The following is a 20185-nucleotide window of genomic DNA, read 5'->3' on the forward strand; positions in this document are numbered from 1 at the left end:
GGAAACTTAGGGAGTTCTGGATTTGGGTTTGTACTGTAGATTTCAAAATGCTAGTACATTTTTTCTTTGAAAATAATGGCTTTTCCTAATTGATCTGTTCTTTCTTTTAAAGTAACATTTGAAGATAAGAAGCGGGAAAATTTTGAACGGGGCAATCTAGAACTGGAGAAACGCAGACAAGCTCTCTTGGAACAGCAGCGCAAAGAGCAAGAACGCTTGGCTCAGCTGGAACGGGCGGAGCAGGAGAGGAAAGAGCGGGAGCGCCAGGAGCAAGAACGCAAAAGACAACTGGAGCTGGAGAAGCAACTGGAAAAGCAACGGGAACTGGAAAGGCAGAGAGAGGAGGAGAGGAGGAAAGAGATTGAGAGGCGAGAGGTAAGCAGCTGTGGACAACCTTGTAATTAACACATGAGCTTTGTCTTTCTCTTGTAGAATTATTCAAATGATGTATTAATGTAGGGCAGTCTGTTTTCCTTTTTAATTTTTAATTTTTGTGTGTGTTAAACACTGGGCCTCATAAATGCGAGGTAAGTGTACTATTCCACACACCCAGCCCTTCTTTCTTCCTTTTTTTTTTAATATTTATTTTTTAGTTGTAGTTGGACACAATATCTTTATTTTATTTATTTTTATGTGTTGCTGAGGATCAAACCCAGGGCCTGTCACATGCTAGGCAAGCAGTCTACTGCTGAGCCACAACCCAGCTCTCTTTCTGTTTTTTCTTTGAGACATAGTCTCATTAAGTTGTCCAGATAGGCCAACTTTGAATTTGTGATCCTCTTGCCTCAGTCCCCTGAGTAGCTGGGATTACAAGCATGTAACCGCCCCACTAGGCTGTTGTTTTTCCTTTTAATAGTCTGGAGATTGTAGTGTATTCAAAAGTTACGCAACTATCACCACTCTCTATTCTGGAGCATTTTCATCATCCCAAAAAGAAACCCCTTGCACTAAGGAGTAATTCCCCATTCCTCTTTGCCCCCAGCCCCTGCAACCACTTCCTTATCTCTCTAGATTTACCTGTTCTGGAAGTTGTACAGTATGTGGCCTTTTGTGTCTAGATTTCACTTTGCCTGGCATTTTCAAGGTTCATCCATATTTTAGCATGAATCAGTATTTTATCCTTTTTTATGGCTGAGTAGTATTCTGTTTTATAGATATACTACGTTTCATTTATCTACTCATAAGTTGATGAACTTTGAGTTTTTTTTTTAGCTATTACAAATGCTAATATCAACATTCTTCTATAAGTTTTTTATTGCACTGTCTTATAACAAACTAAGAGAGCAGTTAGGTTTTTTTCAGATTCTTTTCTCTGTATTTACACATTTATATAAAAATGTAAAGATTTATGTGGTGGCATGGGTGGAGGTTGTATAATTTTAAACCACTTGATGTTATCAAAGCCATTGTATTGTTTTGAGACTGTTTCCCTGCCCCCCCTAAAAATATGTCTGGGAAATCTTCATATATTCTATGGTGTCAGATATGGAAAGGGACCAAGTCAATCTCTTATTCAACTTCACAATTTTGTTATATTACTATAGAAGCAAAGCTATGATTCTTTTCACATGAATGAAATATAAAGATGAGGAATTTTTCTTTATTAAAAAAAATACTTTGGTTTCATCTCCTGCTGATTGCTCTAGACAGTATGTAGCCATAGCTGCCTTTTGTTCAAGCAGATACACACAGATGCTAACAAATTTTAGATATTTACCTATTTGGTATTGGAGATTGAAGCCAATGCATTGCACAGGCCAACCATGCATTCCACTCTCCACCCCAACAAGATTTCAGTTACCAGAATGGATAATGGAAAGGCATACCACCTTCCTTTTTAAAAGTATTTATTCAGAATTGTTTAGTAGACAAATTTACTATTGCTATGCATGCTAGCCCCTGGAGTTTCAGTGATGACTAGATGTGCCACTTGGCCTCCGGGACTTTGTTGTGTGATTGGGAGCTTGCTGAGTAAGAGGCAGTCACACTACCAACAGCAAAATCTATACAAATATTCCTAAACTGAAAACTGCTGAGACCAGAAACACTTGTGGTCCCAGCATTCTGGATAAGGAAAGCTTAACTGTAAATAATAGTTTCTCTTTTGTTGGGGAAAAAAAAAACAAGTTTTGTTTGTTTTAGTTCTTAGATTTAAGATTGATTTAGATTTAGAATTGTTTAGGTTTAAACTTGATTTTACTAAAGAAATTTTCCTTCCTGTTTGTGAGTCTGTAAATAAAAAGGAGCACTTTTATTTAGCATGTCATGCATTCTGGAAGGCATGAAGAATGAGATTCCAATGTGAAATGATCCTCTTGGTTCTCATCTTATGTAAATATAATTAGTTCTGAATATTCCCTTTTTTTCCTTAGAAGGAGCACTGATTTTTATAAAAATTTTTATTGCTTTATGATATGACTTCTTGTAATGTCTATATTTCATCCTTAAAAGGAAAGACTTACTACATGATACTTTTGTTAAGAGACATGTTGGAGAATAAGAACTGAAAAATTAATAAACTGTGACTTTGACAGGCTGCGAAACGGGAACTTGAGAGACAACGACAACTTGAATGGGAACGGAACCAAAGGCAAGAACTTTTAAATCAAAGAAATAAAGAACAAGAGGACATAGTTGTATTGAAAGCAAAGAAAAAGACTTTGGAATTTGAATTAGAAGCTCTAGTGAGTGATATTTGATCATGCTTTGGATATATACTACCATTGAACCATTAAAAATGGTAATAATTCCTTTTATCTTTCATTTGTTAAAGAATGATAAAAAGCATCAATTAGAAGGAAAACTTCAAGATATCAGATGTCGATTAACCACCCAAAGGCAAGAAATTGAGAGTACAAACAAATCTAGAGAGTTGAGAATTGCCGAAATCACCCATTTGCAGCAACAGTTACAGGTGAGAAAACAATGTATCACAAAAGATTTTAGGCTTACATGCTTGCCTCTGATTCATTTTATTTATTTATTCATTCAACAAACAGTAAGCATCTACCATATACTAGATTTCTGGGGTAAAAAGGTGAAGTAGGTGGGGTCCTTTTCTTAAAAGTCAGCTGTCAAGTAAACAAACTCAACAAGTGTTTGCTACACACTGTTAGGTGCTGGGCTGTCTTTTAGGTACTGAGGCTATAGTGTTGAGCAACGGAAATGAGACCGAGAGTGAGCTGAATGGACCTTACCCTCTGTGTGCAAGAGGGACACATACTAACAGAACTATAAAATTTGTATCTATGAGAAAATGAAAAGTGCCAAGGACAGTAGTAGGGAAGGCAGTAGAGAGTCCTGGAGGTTAGCAGTGTTGTGATTTAAACTAAGGTAGTCAGGGTAGGCCTTTTGTGAAGGTGACATTTGCACAGATTTGAAGTCTGTAATGGACTAAACTATGGCAGAACAAGTTTTAGGTAGGGATACAGCAGTGCCACCAGTGACCTGAGGCTGTAGCAGGCTTCTGGGATGCCAGGTGGAGGCCAGACCATACAGGACTAGTAAATAGGTGCAATTAAGATTTTAGTGGGATGTAAGAAAGATGTGTAGGGTAAGACTTGAGACTTGATAGTGTGCTAGTGGCAATTTTGCCTTCATTTACCTCTCATCTATTATCTCACCTGGTATGATAGAACTGTTATCTCACCTAGTTTCGTATCAAGCATTGAACTACAGGGGCATCAAATTCATGCAGATATTACCTGCAGATCATCATATTTGACCACAGTGACTCTTTCACTTCTTTTTCTCAGCATGATGATTTCAAGATTGATTTTTCAATGTTGTTGAGTGAATAAGTACATTGTTTCATTTTATCACTGAGTAATATTTACTAATCCCTTCACCTATTGATTAATATCTGGGTTCTTTCCAATTGGGGATTTTCATAACTAAAACTACAATGAATATTTATGTATAGTATTTTTGTGGAATTATAACTTATTTCTCCAAGGCAAATTTTTTGGAGTGTAATTGTGCCATATGTCTTATCTTTAAACCCCCCTACCACAAAACTGTCAATGGTAGAAATTATTTGTACCTCTTCACATTCTAATCAGCAATCTGTGAGTGATACAGTTGTTTCTCATCCTTACCAATACTTGGTGTTGTCATTATTTTAAAGTTTGACTTTTCTGGTAGGTATGCAGCAAATATATTTCATTTTTTCTTTTATATGCATTTCCATGAAGACTGATGATGTTGGTCATCGTTTTACATGTTGCATGGTATTATTTGTGTATCTTCAAACTATCTGAACTTGCCTGTCCGTTTTTGGTTGAGTTGTTTTCCTTACTATTGAATTGTAAGACTTCTATATAAATTCTTATCAACAAGTCATTTGTCAGGTACATGATCTGCAGATATTTTCTCCCAACTTTTGGTTTGCTTCTCATTTTCATAATACTATTTTTTAAAGGACAGAAGTTTTAAATTTTGATAAGGTTTAGTTTTGTTAATTTATTTGTATTATCATGCTTTTTGTGTTCTAAGAAATCTTTGCCCCATGGCTGCAACATTTTCTTCTATGTTTTCCTTCAAAAGTTTTATAGTTTTACATATTTAGGTCTATAATCCATTTCACGTTGGTTTTTGCATATGGTCCTAAGTTAGAAGTTGATGTTCATTTTTCTCCGTATATACCCAGTGCCATTTATTGAAAACACTTGCCTTTCCCATTAAATTTCCATGGTAGCTTGTGGAAAAGCAGTTGCATATATTTGTAAAAGGTCTGTTCTGAACTCTTCCTTTAATCTGTATCTATCCTTTCACCATCACCTTACTCCACGGATAACTATAGCCTTATTCTGGTTTTTTGAAATCAAGTAGTTTGAGTACCCTGTTATTGTTATTCTTTTTGGAAAAAAAAATTTGGCTATTCTAAGTCATTTCCATAAAAATTACAAAATTAGCATGTCAGTTTTGTTTGTTTTTTTTTCCTTCAAAAATACATAGAACTAAAATTTTTGTAGAACATTGTTGCAATTCCTTTGAATTTATTGATCATTTCAGGAAGATTTGACATTTAACAATATTGAGTTTTATAGATTATCTCTCAATTTATTTAGGTGGTTGTAAATTTCTTTCAGCATATTTTTATAGTTTTCATATTTTTGTAGTTTTATATATGTGTTTTTAAAAGTTTTCCTTAAATATTCTGTGGTCAATGCAATTGTATATTGCCTATTTTTTACTTCAGTTTCCAACTATATGATGTCAGTATATAAAAATAGAATTTATTTTTTATAGTTATTTTTCTGTGTTATTGTTTTTTTTTTTCTTTTCTGTGTTATTGTTTAGCTAATTTCTCAGGGTTTGTTTTTCTTTTTTGCGGTGCTGGGGATGGAACCCAGGATTGCACATATGCTAGGCAAGCAAGTGCTCAACCACTGAGCTATATCCCCAGCTCCAGTGTCTTCTTTCTTTCTTTCTTTCTTTCTTTCTTTTTTTTTTTTTTTTGGTACCTGGGGATTGAGCCCAGGAGCACTCAACCACTGAGCCACATCCCTAGACCTTTTCTATATTTTATTTAGAGGCAGGGTCTCACTGAGTTACTAAGTGCCTCACTAATTAATCTGTTGGCTTTGAACTTGTTATTCTCCTGTTTCAGTCTCATGAGTTGCTGCAATTACAGGTATGCACCACTGTTCCTGGCTTCCTGTATCTTATTTCTAAAAGAATATTTTGTAGGTTCTTTAGGGGTTTTTAGCTGTATAAACTTGCCATTCTTGAAAAAAGACAGCTTTATTTTTCATTTTCTAAACTGTATGCCTTTTATATCTATAAACAACTATGTAAATAAGTCTAATAATTTTGATAAAATAAATTCACTGAAATATACAAATTATCAAAATAGAGTCAAGAAGAAACAAAAAAAACCCCTGAATATTTATATAACTATTAAATAAATTTACTGTTAAATATCCTACCACAAAGAAAACCCTAGACCTAGAAGGCCTCACTGATAAAAGTCACCAAAAATTAAGGAAGAGATACCATTTCAACATAAACATTTTAAAATAGAAGAGGAAGGAATATTCTCTAACATTTTCTGAGCTCAGCATACCCTGATACCAAAACCAGACAAGGATATTACAAGAAAACTCTAAACCAACATCCTCAATATCCTTCATAAATTTAAATATGATTTTTTTTTTTTTTTTTTTTTTTTGCCTTACTTAGTTGACCAGGACATCCAGAACTATGTTGAAGAGAAGTGCTAAGAACATTATTCTGGGTCTTAGAAGGAAAACTCTGTCACAAATAAGGAAGGGTAACTAGGTTTTCTATAGATGCCCTTCATCGGCCATGTTTGTTTTTGTTTGGGGCATCTATGGAGATGATTGTGTGGTGTTTTTTTTTTTTTTTTTTTTTTGTTGTTGTTGTTTTAATGAGAGAGGGAGAGAGAGATAGAATTTTTAATATTTATTTTTTAGTTTTCGGCGGACACAACATCTTTGTTTTTTTTGTTTTTTTTTTTTTTTTGTATGTGGTGCTGAGGATCGAACCCAGGCCGCACGCTTGCCAGGCGAGCGCACTACCGCTTGATCCACATCCCCAGCCCATGTGTGGTGTTTTTTTCTCTCCTACTTTGTTTAGATGAAGATTTATGTTGATTGCAATTTGAATGTAAAACCAACCTCCATTGCTGGGGTACACCACACTTGGCCATAGTATATTACCCCTTTTAGCATATTCAACTTGCTCTTGTTTATTAAGAATCTTTTCATTTAAATTCATGAAAGATATTGGTTACCTTCTAAATGCTAATTAACTCTGTTTATATGTCTTTCATTAACTATTGATGAAAAGTTTCATAAGATAGTCCCCTAGAAAATTTAGAGTTAAAGGTCTTATGTTTAGTTTCAGTATCAATTTATCACAGAATGTTGTGTGAACAAACACACTTATTTATGACTGATGTTTAGAATATTCAGTTATTGATAATAAATAAAAGTCAGGATTCTTAAAGTAGTGAATGGGAAAATAATACCTAATTAGAAGAAATAAAGGGACATAGCAGGCAAGGAGATATTGGTTCACTTTCCTTTCATGGATTAGCAGATATTTAACTTTACAAATGAGTTGGGTATCCCTTAATATTGGTTTGACCTACTTTATAAACTTAAGTTATATACCTTAAAGTAATGTTTATATAAGTAAAACAATCTCAGTGATCTGAGTTAGGTTTTGTCTTGATATTTATTTGTCTTAGTTCAGAAAAGAAACTTTGGGATTGGGAAATAGGAAGGAGAATAAAAGGGAAAACTCAGTTGGTTTTGCTTTTTTTGAGAAAATGACTGATTTATGTATTCTGTTCTATGAAGTTTTTCGTGTGTGTGTGTGTGTGTGTGTGTGTGTGTTGGGGTTATTTATAGAAAAGGAGGCTTCTAAATCCTCTGTTGAGCTGACCTCTCTGCCATATGGGCCAATAGTATATGAAGGTTTTTTCCACATAGGCTAGTCTGTATCTAAAGGTAGATGTTCCAAAAGAGAAGTTCTTGGCCTCTGATGATTTTTGAGACATGGTCTTACTGTTTCTCAGGGAAGTCTTGAACTCATGTGCTGGCTCTGAAAAACAATCTTTTAAATATTTATTTTTACTTTTAGGTGGACACAATATCTTTATTTTATTCTTACTTGGTGCTGAGAATTGAACCCAGTGCCTCATGCATGCTAGGCGAGCATGCTACCACTTGAGCCACATCCCCAGCCCTGATCATTTTTAATTATGGCACTTTTATATTTTCAAGCCAAAAGTCAATACTTAGAGTTCACTTGTTATAAAGGTAAAATTAAAGTCAAATATTTCCTATGTATATCTGCTGTTTTGTTTCATGTTGTGTTGTTTTTGATACTGGGGATTGAACCCAGGGACACAGTACTGCTAAGCTACGTTCCCACGTTTGTTTGTTTGTTTGTTTTTTCCCCATTTTTGAGACAGGGTTTCACTTGGTTGCTGAGGCTAGCCTCAAACTTGGGATCCTCCTGCCTCAGCCTCCTAGTTGTTGGGATCACAGGTGTGGCCATGGCCTCTTATATCTGAAAAGCCTACCATTTTACTGAAATGTGTAGAAACTATAGAGGATACTTACAGTTGAACTTAAGCAAATACTGTGCTTGGCATGTTACCCACAAAAAATTCCAAATAGCATTTGTACAGTATGGTTTTAGTTTTTATCATTGTGTAAGTTAAAATATAGGTGGTTCAAGACTTTTATGTACCTGTTTAAAGTTCCATTCTTTGTGACAGAAAATCATGCACATTTAAAGCAGTTAAGATTCTAGTGGTTAAAAATCTGTTTTGTTCCCAACTTCAGGTATATCATAAACCTAAATTTTGCCCTATTAAGTATTAAAGCTCAGATTATAATAACAGAGTAATTTCTTCCAAATTAGTTTACAAGCAGTTGGGCCACTGTATTTATACTTGATCTCCATGCAATTGAGAGATCCCCACTTCTGTTTTCTGTGTGCACAGTGTTTTTGAAGTGCTCTCTCTAAAAGCTTATAAATGTCCAGTGAGACAACAAGAATGTAAGCAATACCAAGGAAGCTATAACTGTCTTAACTTTATTTTAGTGAAAAGCACTTGGCAAACAGTTTATTCCTTGACAAGAAAGCAAGAGTCACCCTGACTAGCAGTTAAATGTGGTTCACCATAAAGGACTTGGGAAGAGCTGACTAACCTCTCTGCTATTCAAGCCATTCAGGAGTATCTCTGAGGGTCAAGAAAACTGACTTAAGCACTAATTCTGCGTGTGGACATGGGAGTGTTCCCTGTCATTCACGGTTGTTTTTCTCCTCCTCCCCTAGGAATCTCAGCAAATGCTTGGAAGACTTATTCCAGAAAAACAGATACTTAACGACCAATTAAAACAAGTTCAGCAGAACAGTTTGCACAGTAGGTATTTTATTTATTTATTTATTTTAATATTTTTTAGTTGTGGATGTACCTTTATTTTTAAAAATTTATATATATTTATATCGAGGCCAGTGCCTCACACATGTTAGGCAGGAGCTCTGCCACTGAGCCGCAACCCCCGCCCCAGAATTTTAAAGTTGGCTTTTTCCCTCCCTCTCCTTTAATTCCTTTCTCTCTCCTTCTCCCTCCTTTTCTCCCTCTTTCATTTTAAATATGCTGGGGATTAAACCTAGGGCCTCACCTCATGCGTGCCAAGCACAGCTCTATGGGCTCTACTGCCGAGCTCACCCCAGCCACAACCTTTTCCTTTTTTACAAACAGCAAGAATTTTCTTAAGTGACATGAAAACGTTAAAAAACATTTCCCTCACTGCCAATTAAAGTTTTTCCTGTCTCTCACTGTTTTTCTAAAATAGGAGATTCACTTCTTACACTCAAAAGAGCCTTAGAAGCAAAAGAACTAGCTCGCCAGCAGCTACGAGACCAACTGGATGAGGTGGAGAAAGAAACTAGGTCAAAACTGCAGGAGATTGATATTTTCAATAACCAGCTGAAGGTAACTGTTCTCTGTGTGCCTACATGTATGTCTTACCCTTTCATTTTCCTAACTGTCCAGCTGATTAGTTGATGTGGAATCCCAGGCAGAAAAATGTATTGAACTGGCGTTTCAACCTTGGTGAAAGCCTTCACATTTATGGATGAGCATTATACCATCTAAATTGCATTTTTCTTCCTTGAGATATAAAAATGAATTTGGCATTTATAAATTCTGGATCAGTGAGTGGCCCCAGCATTATGTCTGTTTTTAACCTGAATTGTTTTGTATACATTTTCATCTTTTTGCCTGTTCATAGCCATATGAAGTGGGATTTCAGAAACCAGGCCTTCAAAGCTTCCTCTTTCTTGTGTTCTTTGCTCAGAGGGATTGTTTTTCCTCTTAAAACTGAGAACTTTTCTGCCACTTCTTGCCTTTAAGATTGGGCTTAAATAATTAGTCATTTTGTTCCCTCACATTCTAAATTTTTATTGTTTAGTGCACTAATTGCTTTTCTTTTGTGGCAGAAGTGGTGTATGTTTTTGTCACATTTGCACAGGAAAACTTAGAAAAATGCCCGAGCTCTAAGGGAACATAAAATAGTAAAGATCACAGGTTCTTTCTGATTGCTTTCAATTTAACCTCACAACTTTATCATCCTAAGAATATTAACTCTTACAAGAAATCCAGAATGGAAACAGCTCATTTTCTCTTCTTTCTTTTTTTGTCTTTTTCTTTAGTATTTTTAGTTATAGATGAACATAATACCTTTATTTTGTTTATTTATTTTTATGTGGTTATAGGGATTGAACCCAGGACCTCACACATGCTAGGCAAGCACTCTACCACTGAGCTACATCCTCAGTCCTTTTTGTTTTTTATTTTGAGACAGTCTAGCTAAGTTGCTTAGGGCCTCACTAAATTATTGCTGAGGGGGGCTTTGAACTTGCAATCTTCCTGGGTCAGCCCCCAGGAAGCTTGTCCAACAAGCTCATTTCTTTTAAATAATTATTATATGTTATTTTAAATTTAAGTAAGCTATTAGAGTTTTTATCTGCTATGTTCTTTTAGAAATTGGATGTGATACTTTTTTTTTCTTTCAAAACATTTGTTTTTCTTTTTCTAACTTAAAATTCTTTATAAACTTGTTTCTGGCCATTTTAGCTTTTGAAACTAGGAAGTAAAATTCCTATTCTTTATTTCTAAACCAAAAAAAATTAAAAATTAAAAAAATTATAAAGCATATTTGAGATTTTTAGTTTACCTCTGGATTGAGAGATTAGACCAGATTGTGTAGACATCTAAATTTGAGGTGTTTGTGCTATTTTTTGGAGCATGAGGTAATGAACTTTGCTAAGTTGTACAATTCCCAGAATGTGCTGTTCATAGAAACAGCACAATTTTTTTTTAGGAAAAATATTTAGCCAACCTAGTATTTTTCTTCACTTTGCTTTTATGCGTATGTTGTGCCGGTGTATATATTATCTGTATTTTATATTTGTATGTATGTGATTTAAGTGTGGCATATAAGTATTGAAACTGCAGCTGTAAGTTCTCCATCTCTAAGTACAATCAAAATCCTCACATGGGTTCTAGGGATTGAACCCAGGACCTCACACATGCTAGGCAAGCACTCTATCACTGAGCTATAATCCCAGCCCCACTTTCTTTTCTTTCTTTTTTTTTTTTTTTTTTTTTTTGGTGCCTTGGATTGAACCCAGGGGTGCTTAGCCACTGAGCCACATCCTCAGTTGCAATTTTATAGTGTTTTTTAATAATCTCTTGGAATACAATCTGTGAAGTAATCAGCTATCTTTTGAACTCATTAAGATTTTTGCCTTAATATAGATTTCTTTTCTAGAATTTTTATTCCCAAAGCAAGATTCGGATATTAGGAAGTGATACTCTAAGGGGAGACTTTGATTAATGCTTAGAAGATGTATGGATTAAATAACTTTGGTAATTGAATCGCTCTTGTCCTTGCTAAAGAAAACTCCCTTAAAATGTGGTGTAAGTCATTCTTATGATGAATTAGTAGTAGTGGTGGTGGTGGTGGTAATTTTTTTTTTTTTTTTGTACTGGGATTGAACCCAAGGAGAAGAGGTGCTTTACAATTGAACTACAGGCCCGGCTTCCCCCCCCCCCCCCCCTTTTTTCTTTTGTTTTGAGACAGAGTCTCGCTAAGTTGCTGAGGCTGACCTTGAACCTATGATCTTCCTGTCTCAGCCTCCAATTTGCTGGGATTACAGGTGTACACCACCATGCCTGACGACTAATTACTATTTAATTAACTAATGCTGCCTTCAGTATCAGAGCTTTTCTTATGCAGTTCTACAAAGACTGACTTTATTTTTTCTCCCCTACTAGCCCTTTTTCAATATCCTTGTTTTTAAATAAGAACATTTCTTTCTGTCTTTTAAATTTTTATTTTGTTGTTCTATTATTAATTTAGTTTAATGATTAAGTTAATTTTCTATTTAAATTTAATCTAGTGAGTAAAAAAGTCACAAGCCAATATAACTATATTGTTTTGGCATTAACACTCATTTAGAAAACTTACTGAATGTGATATGTTGTCTTATGGTTATTATTTTTAGAATTCCTCTGAAACTAAAACAGAAGCAATTAAATCAAAGAATCAAAAGATTTATAATTTGATTGTGACCACTCAGAGACTGAGTTAACATTTAGTTTATCAGGGGTCTTCTTGCCTACTTTTCTTTGTTATAATCACACTGGAAAATGTGAAGCATTTTTTCTAACCTTAGAGCATGTATTCATTAGCAACTATAATTTTTATATGATGAGATAGAGCAGGAAGAGCTAGTAGCCTGACTTCTGGGATTTGTTGGCTATCTCTCTTGATATAGCTGTTTTTACAGAGCACTAAATGATGCAGAACTTTATTTCTGCCTTGCCCAGAGAGAAGTTAATTTCCTGCAGTTAGCCTGATGGTGTAGATCTGCTGTATTTTAAACCTTTTTTTCCTAAAAGGAAACCAGCTAGAGAGTATAGAAAAGAAATTGGCTCTTGGCAGTTGTATTTCATATTCATAAAGACTGTTCACATGGAAGAAGAAAATGTAATTCATTCGATGCAGGCTAGTACAAAGCATTTTAATTAGTTGACCAGGACACTAAACCTACTTGAAATTGTTGGCTTCACAATTGAGGAACCAATACTCCCCTCCCCAATACACACACATACACACACACACATACACACACACACACACACACACACACACAACTGCTTTCATGCACAAAGTCATGTCCAGCTTCTTAGGTATAAAATTATATGGGGAACATTTGTACCCTTATTTATCCCTTATTCTGAAGTATAAGACAGATTGAGAAGTATATTTAGTATTTAGTTTCTCTAATGAAAGTTTATGAAACTAAGTATATTTTATTATTCTGCCATATATATATATATGAGATCTGATTTAGTCCTTTTCTCCAGAATGTCTAGTTCACACTCATTTTTTTGTTTGAGGATTTCTTCTATTTTCTTCAATTCAGGAAGCATTACACTTCCACCTTCCCTATACAAGATCTGATAAGCAAGGATAGAAATTCTCAAGTCTTTATTTAAAAAGGAAATGTTGGGGCTGGGATTGTGGCTCAGTGTTAGAACGCTCGCCTAGCACGTGCGAGGCCCTGCCTGGGTTCGATCCTCAGCACAACATATAAATAAATAAATAAAATAAAGGTATTGTGTCCAACTACTATTGAAAAATGAATATTAAAAAAATAAAAAGGAAATGTTTACTGTTGGAGTCAGATTAACAGTTCTTTGTTTCATATAGGAACCAATAGTGAAAATATGAAGCATACTTAGTCCACTGTTGTGATTTACTAGAGATTCACCATATGATCTCAAATTTTGGGCCCTTTTGTTTCTCCCTGATCTTTTAAATATGCATCTAACTTATCACCATAAATCAAGAATACTAAGGAAGGAAACAAGAATCTTACCATAGCAAATCAACTTGGCTTTTTATTTTTTAAATAAGTCTGAAAAGCGGGGGGAAATGGAAAAGGAGAATAAATTATAGCACCCAAGATACTGAAACTCTTGTGCTAGAAATTCCTCAATTAGCATCTTTTGTATATTTGCTATTTCTGATATGTACTATATATTTTAGCTTTTTGGTGATCATCTAAAATACCAAGCCAGAAATAATTCATTTTGTTAGTGCATGAACTAGTACTAGTATGAATTAGTACTTCCTAAAGTAGTTTTAATTCAGTGGATCAAATTTTTTTACCATAAATTTCTGCTGTGTGAAGTGCCACATGCATATAATCCTAGTGGCTCAGGAGGCTGAAAGTTCAAAGCCAGCCTCAGCAACTTAGCAAGGGCCTAAGCAAGTTAGTGAGACCCTGTCTCACAATAAAAAGGGCTGTGTTGTGGCTCAGTGGTTAAGCATCCCTGGGTTCAATCCCCAGTACCTATCCCCCAAATGTATTCTGTTTGCAACAAATATTCTGTGTTGAGAAATCAGTCATCTCAAATTTGTGTTCCAGAAACCTATTTAAAATTGTCGCTGGGAGTGGTGGTACATGCCTGTAATCCTAGCAGTTGGGGAGGATGAGGCAGGAAGATCAAAGCCAGCCTCAGCAACGGTGAGGCACTAAGCAACTCAGTTAGACCCTGTCTCTAAATAAAATATAAAAAATAGGGTTGGGGGTGTGGCTCAGGGGTTAAGAGCCCCAGAGTTCAATCCCTAGTAACCAAAAACAAACAAAAAAATTCTACAAACTGAATATATGGTTCTGACTTTATTCACAGTGACTTTGTTAAAAAAAACAACAACAAAAAAAAAAACTATAACTCATAAAGAGTTTAATCCCCAGTACTCCAAGGAGGGGGTAATTGTTGATTATTTATGACTTTCTCTTTATACCTCAGTTTATAGGAAAATAAAAACTCAATTTCTTTTGGAGAAGCTATATGTCTAAAATGCATGTAATAAACTTTCTTATAATTGTTTTTCTTATTTATGGTGCTTTCCTAGAGGTATAAAATCATGGTTCTAAGAAGTGTCAAATCACACTACCCATAAGGGCTTTTTAGCTTTTGTCTTCACCTTGCCTTTGCAAGCGATAGAGGTTACTGTGGCAGTTTTCATCATTACTGTAAATCCTAGTGTTCCATGTCTTAATACTATAAGAATAATACCAAGCAGCAGCATAAAGTATATCTTACAGTTTGCAAGTCTCCACTATGTGCCTTTTAAGAGAATCTAACACCCACAGAGGCAAGGTTTTGTGTTTCATGTTGAAAGTTGAGTCCTTGTTGGTCCTTGTCTAGTCACTGTGTACTGGACAAGTCCCAATGTGAATGGCCATTTACACTGGCGCGTTTCTTTCTTCCAGTCAGTGGCAATGGAGGAGGCAATGTGGCAGTGCCTGGCAGTTCTCCTGGGCTGCGTCATCCACTTAGACTTCTTTCTAAAGGTCTCCATGCCCTACTCAGGCAATGCACATCTTTCTCAGACTAAGAATGATGAACCATCTCCAGCTCTGTGCTTCAGTTTCCCCTCCACAGATGAGTGTCCAGTGTCTAAGATAGCATTTACTATGAAGTACTAAGCTTTCTTTGTAACAGTTAATAATAATTATTAACCATGGAGTGTGATTGAATCTTTCCTCTTGATAAGTTGTGTTTGTGATGGTGTAAGCTCTGAATACCAGCTGGAAAAGGTACTGTATACTAGTCTTGTCTTTATAATAAGCATTCGAGATTGTTTCATTTGCAACTACAAAATTTTGAAAGTTGCTGTTTGTGTCTTTGTGTGTTTTTCCATGATGTGGGAGACAGTATTATGGACAGTGTATTATTCCAGAAAGACATAGTATTTTATTTCTTAGTGAAATTTGAGTAATTAGGACTAATTAAGAATCATATTTTTTAATACACTTAGGAAATCCTGGCTTCTTAAGTTAGACACAGGGGCTGTTAGAACTATAAATTCTGTTCATAATGATACCAGTTCTATACCACTAAAAAAAAAAAAAAGATACCGGTACTGAAAATTGTTCCTAAGAACTGAGGTGATGAAATGAGAACACCAGTTATGCTAAATGAGGTTGTTTGCTTAACTAAGACTTTCCTGCTCTTGGTTTAGACACTTGCTTTCATGACAGGCCCATTCATTCTGAAGGCAGTGAAAGGGAAAATGTTTAGCAACCAAGGGAGAAAAGAAAAGAGCTGGAGAAAGAACTGAAAAACAGAATGAGAAGTCAGGGGTTGGGGGAATGCATGTGAAGAGAAACAGTGGTGGAAAGAAAAAGATTCAGGAAGAGGAGAAGGAGAGACAGGAAGAGAAATAACAGCATTACTCTCCTGTAATTGGTAGAATAATGTTTGGCTGTTCTATGGTTTGCTATCTTTTGTTTAAGATAACATTTTATTTTTGCCTATATGTTTCTTATGAAAAGACTTCTGAATAGAAGTAGTAAAATCCTCTCATTACTTTTATTATGGGAACTTTATACAGATTCCTCGAATATAATCAAATAACCGAAAATTCCCCAGCTTCAAAATAGTTAACAGGTGTTGTATATTAGATTCTGTGCTTACTGGTAGACTGGGTGGTTGGTTGCTTGATTTGAGTTTTTTAGTTAGAGGGTTTTTTTTTTTTTCTTAAGGTAGTAAAACAAAAAAAAAAAGTGTAGTAAAAGATTATCTGGGAAGGAAAGAAAAGCAGACCCAATTATTAGAAAAGATGTTTTCTTCTGTTTTCTTTCATTCTCCTGTTTACTCATACCCCTCAACAACTTTATCCTTCGGAATGATATGCAATTAAAATAATAGGATACTACTTTGTGAATATAACAAACATTGGTGGGAAATTCAGATTTTTCAGGAAAACTGAAGTCACTTTTTCTTTTTGGTAAATGAAGTTATTTACCAGGCCTTCTGGGAGGTTCCTGATGCCTTTTCCTATTGCTCTTCCCTCCCTTTCTCCCCAACACACACTCCTTTCTCAGCCTCTTAGAGCATTTCAGATACATTGACTGCCAGTTAGAGTCATGGGGACACACTATTTAGTGAAAGGTTGACTTCAGATTTAAAAGTAGCATTTTGAATATACTTTTAAACATTAGTTTAGCCTTTCTCAGAATTTAAATTGCCAATCAATATATCTTTTCATTTATACTTCTTTTAATATTTTAAAAATGGATAAACTTTATAATTTTATAAAAAATGGTGGGGCACAGTGGTACACACCCGGAATCCTAATGACTCAGGAGGCTAAGGCTGGAGGATTCAAGTTCTGTTCAGCGTCAGCAACTTAGTGACACCCTGTCTCAATTTTTTTTTTTTTTAAATGAAAGGATTTGGAATATAACACAGTGCAAAAGCAATCCCCATCACCAAAAAGAAAAAATTGTGATAAATGGACTGTTCATTTCCTTGATTTGGAGTATAGTTTCTATGTTCTGGAATTGTTATTATTTTTTTTTTTTTTCAGATTTTTTCATACCAGTATAGTTCCCCTATCTTCATTGATTTTGCTAGTTGCCTTTCTTTTGTAGTTTTTTTTATTTAATTTCTTCTTATTATTAATTATTTTGGTACCAGGGATTGAATTCAGAGATCTTAACCACTGAGCCATATCTCAACTCTTTTTTATTTTAAGACAGGGTCTCCCTAAGTTGCTGAGGCTGGCTTTGAACTTGTGATCTTCCTGCCTCAGCCTCCTGAGCCACTGGGATTATAGGTGTGCAAAACATACTGGAAAAAAAAATTAGTGTCTTTTAAAACTCAGAAGGCCTTTTTAAAATTCTGATATTATGTGCTACATATTATTCTTGGGTTAGAAATAATAATTATTTATATAAATGCCCTTCTACTTTTAACTTTGTTACAGATATTAGATTACAGAAAAAAACACATACCTGGAATTTCTGATGCTGGTACTTATAAGATCGATTAAATTTAAAAAAAAATAATTTTAAGTATAATATAAATACTTAATCAGAGTATATTTGTTTTTGTCTCTCATTTCTAAGAGAAAACCTGAGTAAAAGGCCCAAAGCAAAATAATCCTTACAAAAAGTTAGACATTCAAATTAGTAAATCAGTTTCTATTAACTGCTAGCCTTCATAGGCCCATATTGCTAGTTAATTGTTTTCTCCTTATTGGCATTTATACAAAGTAGTGTTTATGAAAAGAAATCCCATACATGTTATTCAGGTGGGTATTTTATACTTCAAGTAATATCATTTCATATAATACATCTGTTTTTTTTACTGTCTCAGAGCAAATAAAGGAGAAACATTCACAGTTAATTAAGTCAAGTGATTTTGTGCCCTTTGGCATAGTAATAGAAGAGCCATCTACAGTGAACTTGAAAGTGAGCCATATTTCTCAGTGGAAAAATAGTTGAATCTTCTTGGGTATTCAATTTGTCAAACATATTGCTTTTGAAACACTTTGGCTATGCGCCATAGGATGTCCAAAAGATGTGTTATGGTTCAGATATCTTAGCTCTTTAAGGAAATAAGAGCTTTTCACTCTTTAGGGAAGAAAATTAAAAGCACGTTGATTTTTATTTTATCTTAACTAATACAAGACAAAATCTTGATTTGCCAAATTTTTATTGTAGTTTATAATCCGTTTTTGATTGGAGAGCCTTTGAGAACCAAATAAAAGCTACGAGCCTCCTTTAACCAGAAAAATGCCCACATACCCCAAATTTGGCAAGTTGTTTTTAAAATAGGGCCAAAGCTTTTTCATGGATTTTGGTTAAGAAATTCAAATCTATAGTTTTAAAAATCTGTTCATGTTATTGGTGATAAAAATCTTATTATTTTAAGCTGGGCATAGTTAGTACATGCTTCTAGTCTCAGATATTCAGGAGGTTCAGGCCCTGCCTGGACAACATAGCAAGACCCTATCTCATAATAAATTTTTTAAAAACTTACTGTTATGATTTATATATACCATATATTATATAATTTTTCCCTTTTTGCCATGTTTGTAACATGTAGCTACCTCTTCTTGTGCTTGTTTAATGATCTCTTATTTATTAAGAAAGCAATTATACTTAATTGGGAGACAATGTTCAATTATTACCCATTATAACTACTGTAAAACGAACGTATCATACCCCTGAGTAGACCTTACTAAGGAAAAATCAATAAAGTTGTACGCTTGTAGCAATAACCAGCCATATTTGTGTGATTGTAGAGGGATCGGCTTTAGAAAAACTAATTTAATTTTCTTAAGAGCCATGAAGGAAATGCTGATTTTTTTTTTTATTCTTAGTCGTTTCTTTGTTTCGTTTTGCCTTTATTGTAGTAGAGACATAATTGTGATAAAGTATATGGGCATTTAATAGAATTTGCAGGATCACTGTAATCAGGTTCCCACTAGGAGAAGTTATGATATTTAGTGTGTTAAAATTTTTCTTAGTTACTTCTCCAAATAATAAATTCACCAATTTCCTAGATACTTAAGCAATTTAATGACATGAGACTTGTTTGTCACCTTGAAATATTTTCCCTGAAAAAAATTATTATTTAAAGTGCCTTTAAATAATAATTGTAATCGGACTTGAGTCTCTTTAACAGTATTGAAAAATAGTGGGAGAATAGTGCAGCCATCTGCCACCCTGTGTGAAAGGACTCAGTGTTCCAAACAGGCTTTGTTATGGCCAAGGAACGAAAGCCATTCACTAGTTTTTAGTACATGTTTGGCATTTATAGATTACCTTTTCAGAAGTTCAACTTTCTGAAAAAGCTTATCATCGTAAAATTATAAATGTTTTCCCTGTGTTGGTTTGTACCATCTAACTCCCAAGTCCAAAGATAAAGAAGACCCAGAATGCTTGCCAGTACTGCTATAAGATCACCTTCATTGCCTTAAAATCGATTGTGTATCCCAGCAATGTTTAACTTGGATGAAGAAAATAATTGAAAATCTTCTCAGTCTTCAAATCTGGCTTTTAAGCTGCCAGAGCCTTCTGTTACCTTCTTTGACATCTGTTATTTTATGGCTCCCACAAGTACCATTTCCTTGGCGGTACTTGAAGCAGCAACTTATTTAGGTAGTTCCAAAGATAGGTTCAACCTGTGCTATAGTGCTGAGCCTATTTATGCTCAGAAATAAATATATTTTAAATTTTTTCTTCCTTCATATATTTGATACATTTAAAAATAATTGTTGGGCTGGGATTGTGGCTCAGCGGTAGAGTGCTCGCTTCGCACGGGCGGGACCCAGGTTCGATTCTCAGCACCACATAAAAATAAAGGCATTGTGTTATGTCCATCTACAAAAAAGACTCTCTCTCTCTCTCTCTCTCTCTCTCTCTCTCTCTCTCTCTCAACAAAATTTTAAAAAAATAAAAATTGTTTTTTAAACTGTCTCATTGGCATAATTTCTTCTGTAGATTCACTTCTTGTTACTTTTTCATTTTCTAGCACTGCCTAACAGATTACTGGCTTTATTTCCATCTGTCTTGACTGTATCTGGAAATTAATTTACCAATCCACATCCAATCACTAGAGCTCAGTATAGGAAGGAAATGTGTAGTGTGATTCTTAGGAAAATTGAAACATCTTCATTTGTGCCCATGACTACCTGGCACTTGGCAGTCTATGTTCCGGTTGTGCTGTATCTCTTACTAAATATCTTTAATATCACTGCTATTAACACATTTATCCTGAATAAAATAAAGAACTTTTAAAAATATGTAAAGGTTCTTTTTT

At 34.7% G+C, this 20185-nt stretch overlaps 1 protein-coding gene across 11 annotated transcripts in view; it reads left to right on the forward strand.

Annotated features, from left to right (window-relative positions):
• ITSN1 (intersectin 1) overlaps window positions 1-20185 on the forward strand; it is a 203890-nt gene that overhangs the window by 97293 nt on the left and 86412 nt on the right. For 10 of the 11 annotated variants that reach the window (XR_014022935.1, XR_014022936.1, XR_014022937.1 and 7 more), the window contains exons 12-16: window positions 113-375; window positions 2535-2684; window positions 2774-2914; window positions 8818-8905; window positions 9342-9481. Coding sequence is in view for 7 of the 11 variants with exons in the window: in XM_081301087.1 (XP_081157213.1) it covers window positions 113-375; window positions 2535-2684; window positions 2774-2914; window positions 8818-8905; window positions 9342-9481 (782 nt within the window). In the remaining 4 variants the exon portion in view is untranslated. Of the gene's footprint in view, window positions 1-112; window positions 376-2534; window positions 2685-2773; window positions 2915-8817; window positions 8906-9341; window positions 9482-14841; window positions 15472-20185 lie in introns of those variants that run through there. The other variant, XM_081301089.1, reaches the window with a different exon arrangement.

Source organism: Spermophilus citellus (assembly GCF_964194105.1).
Source record: "Spermophilus citellus genome assembly, chromosome: 7".
NCBI lineage: Eukaryota > Metazoa > Chordata > Mammalia > Rodentia > Sciuridae > Spermophilus > Spermophilus citellus.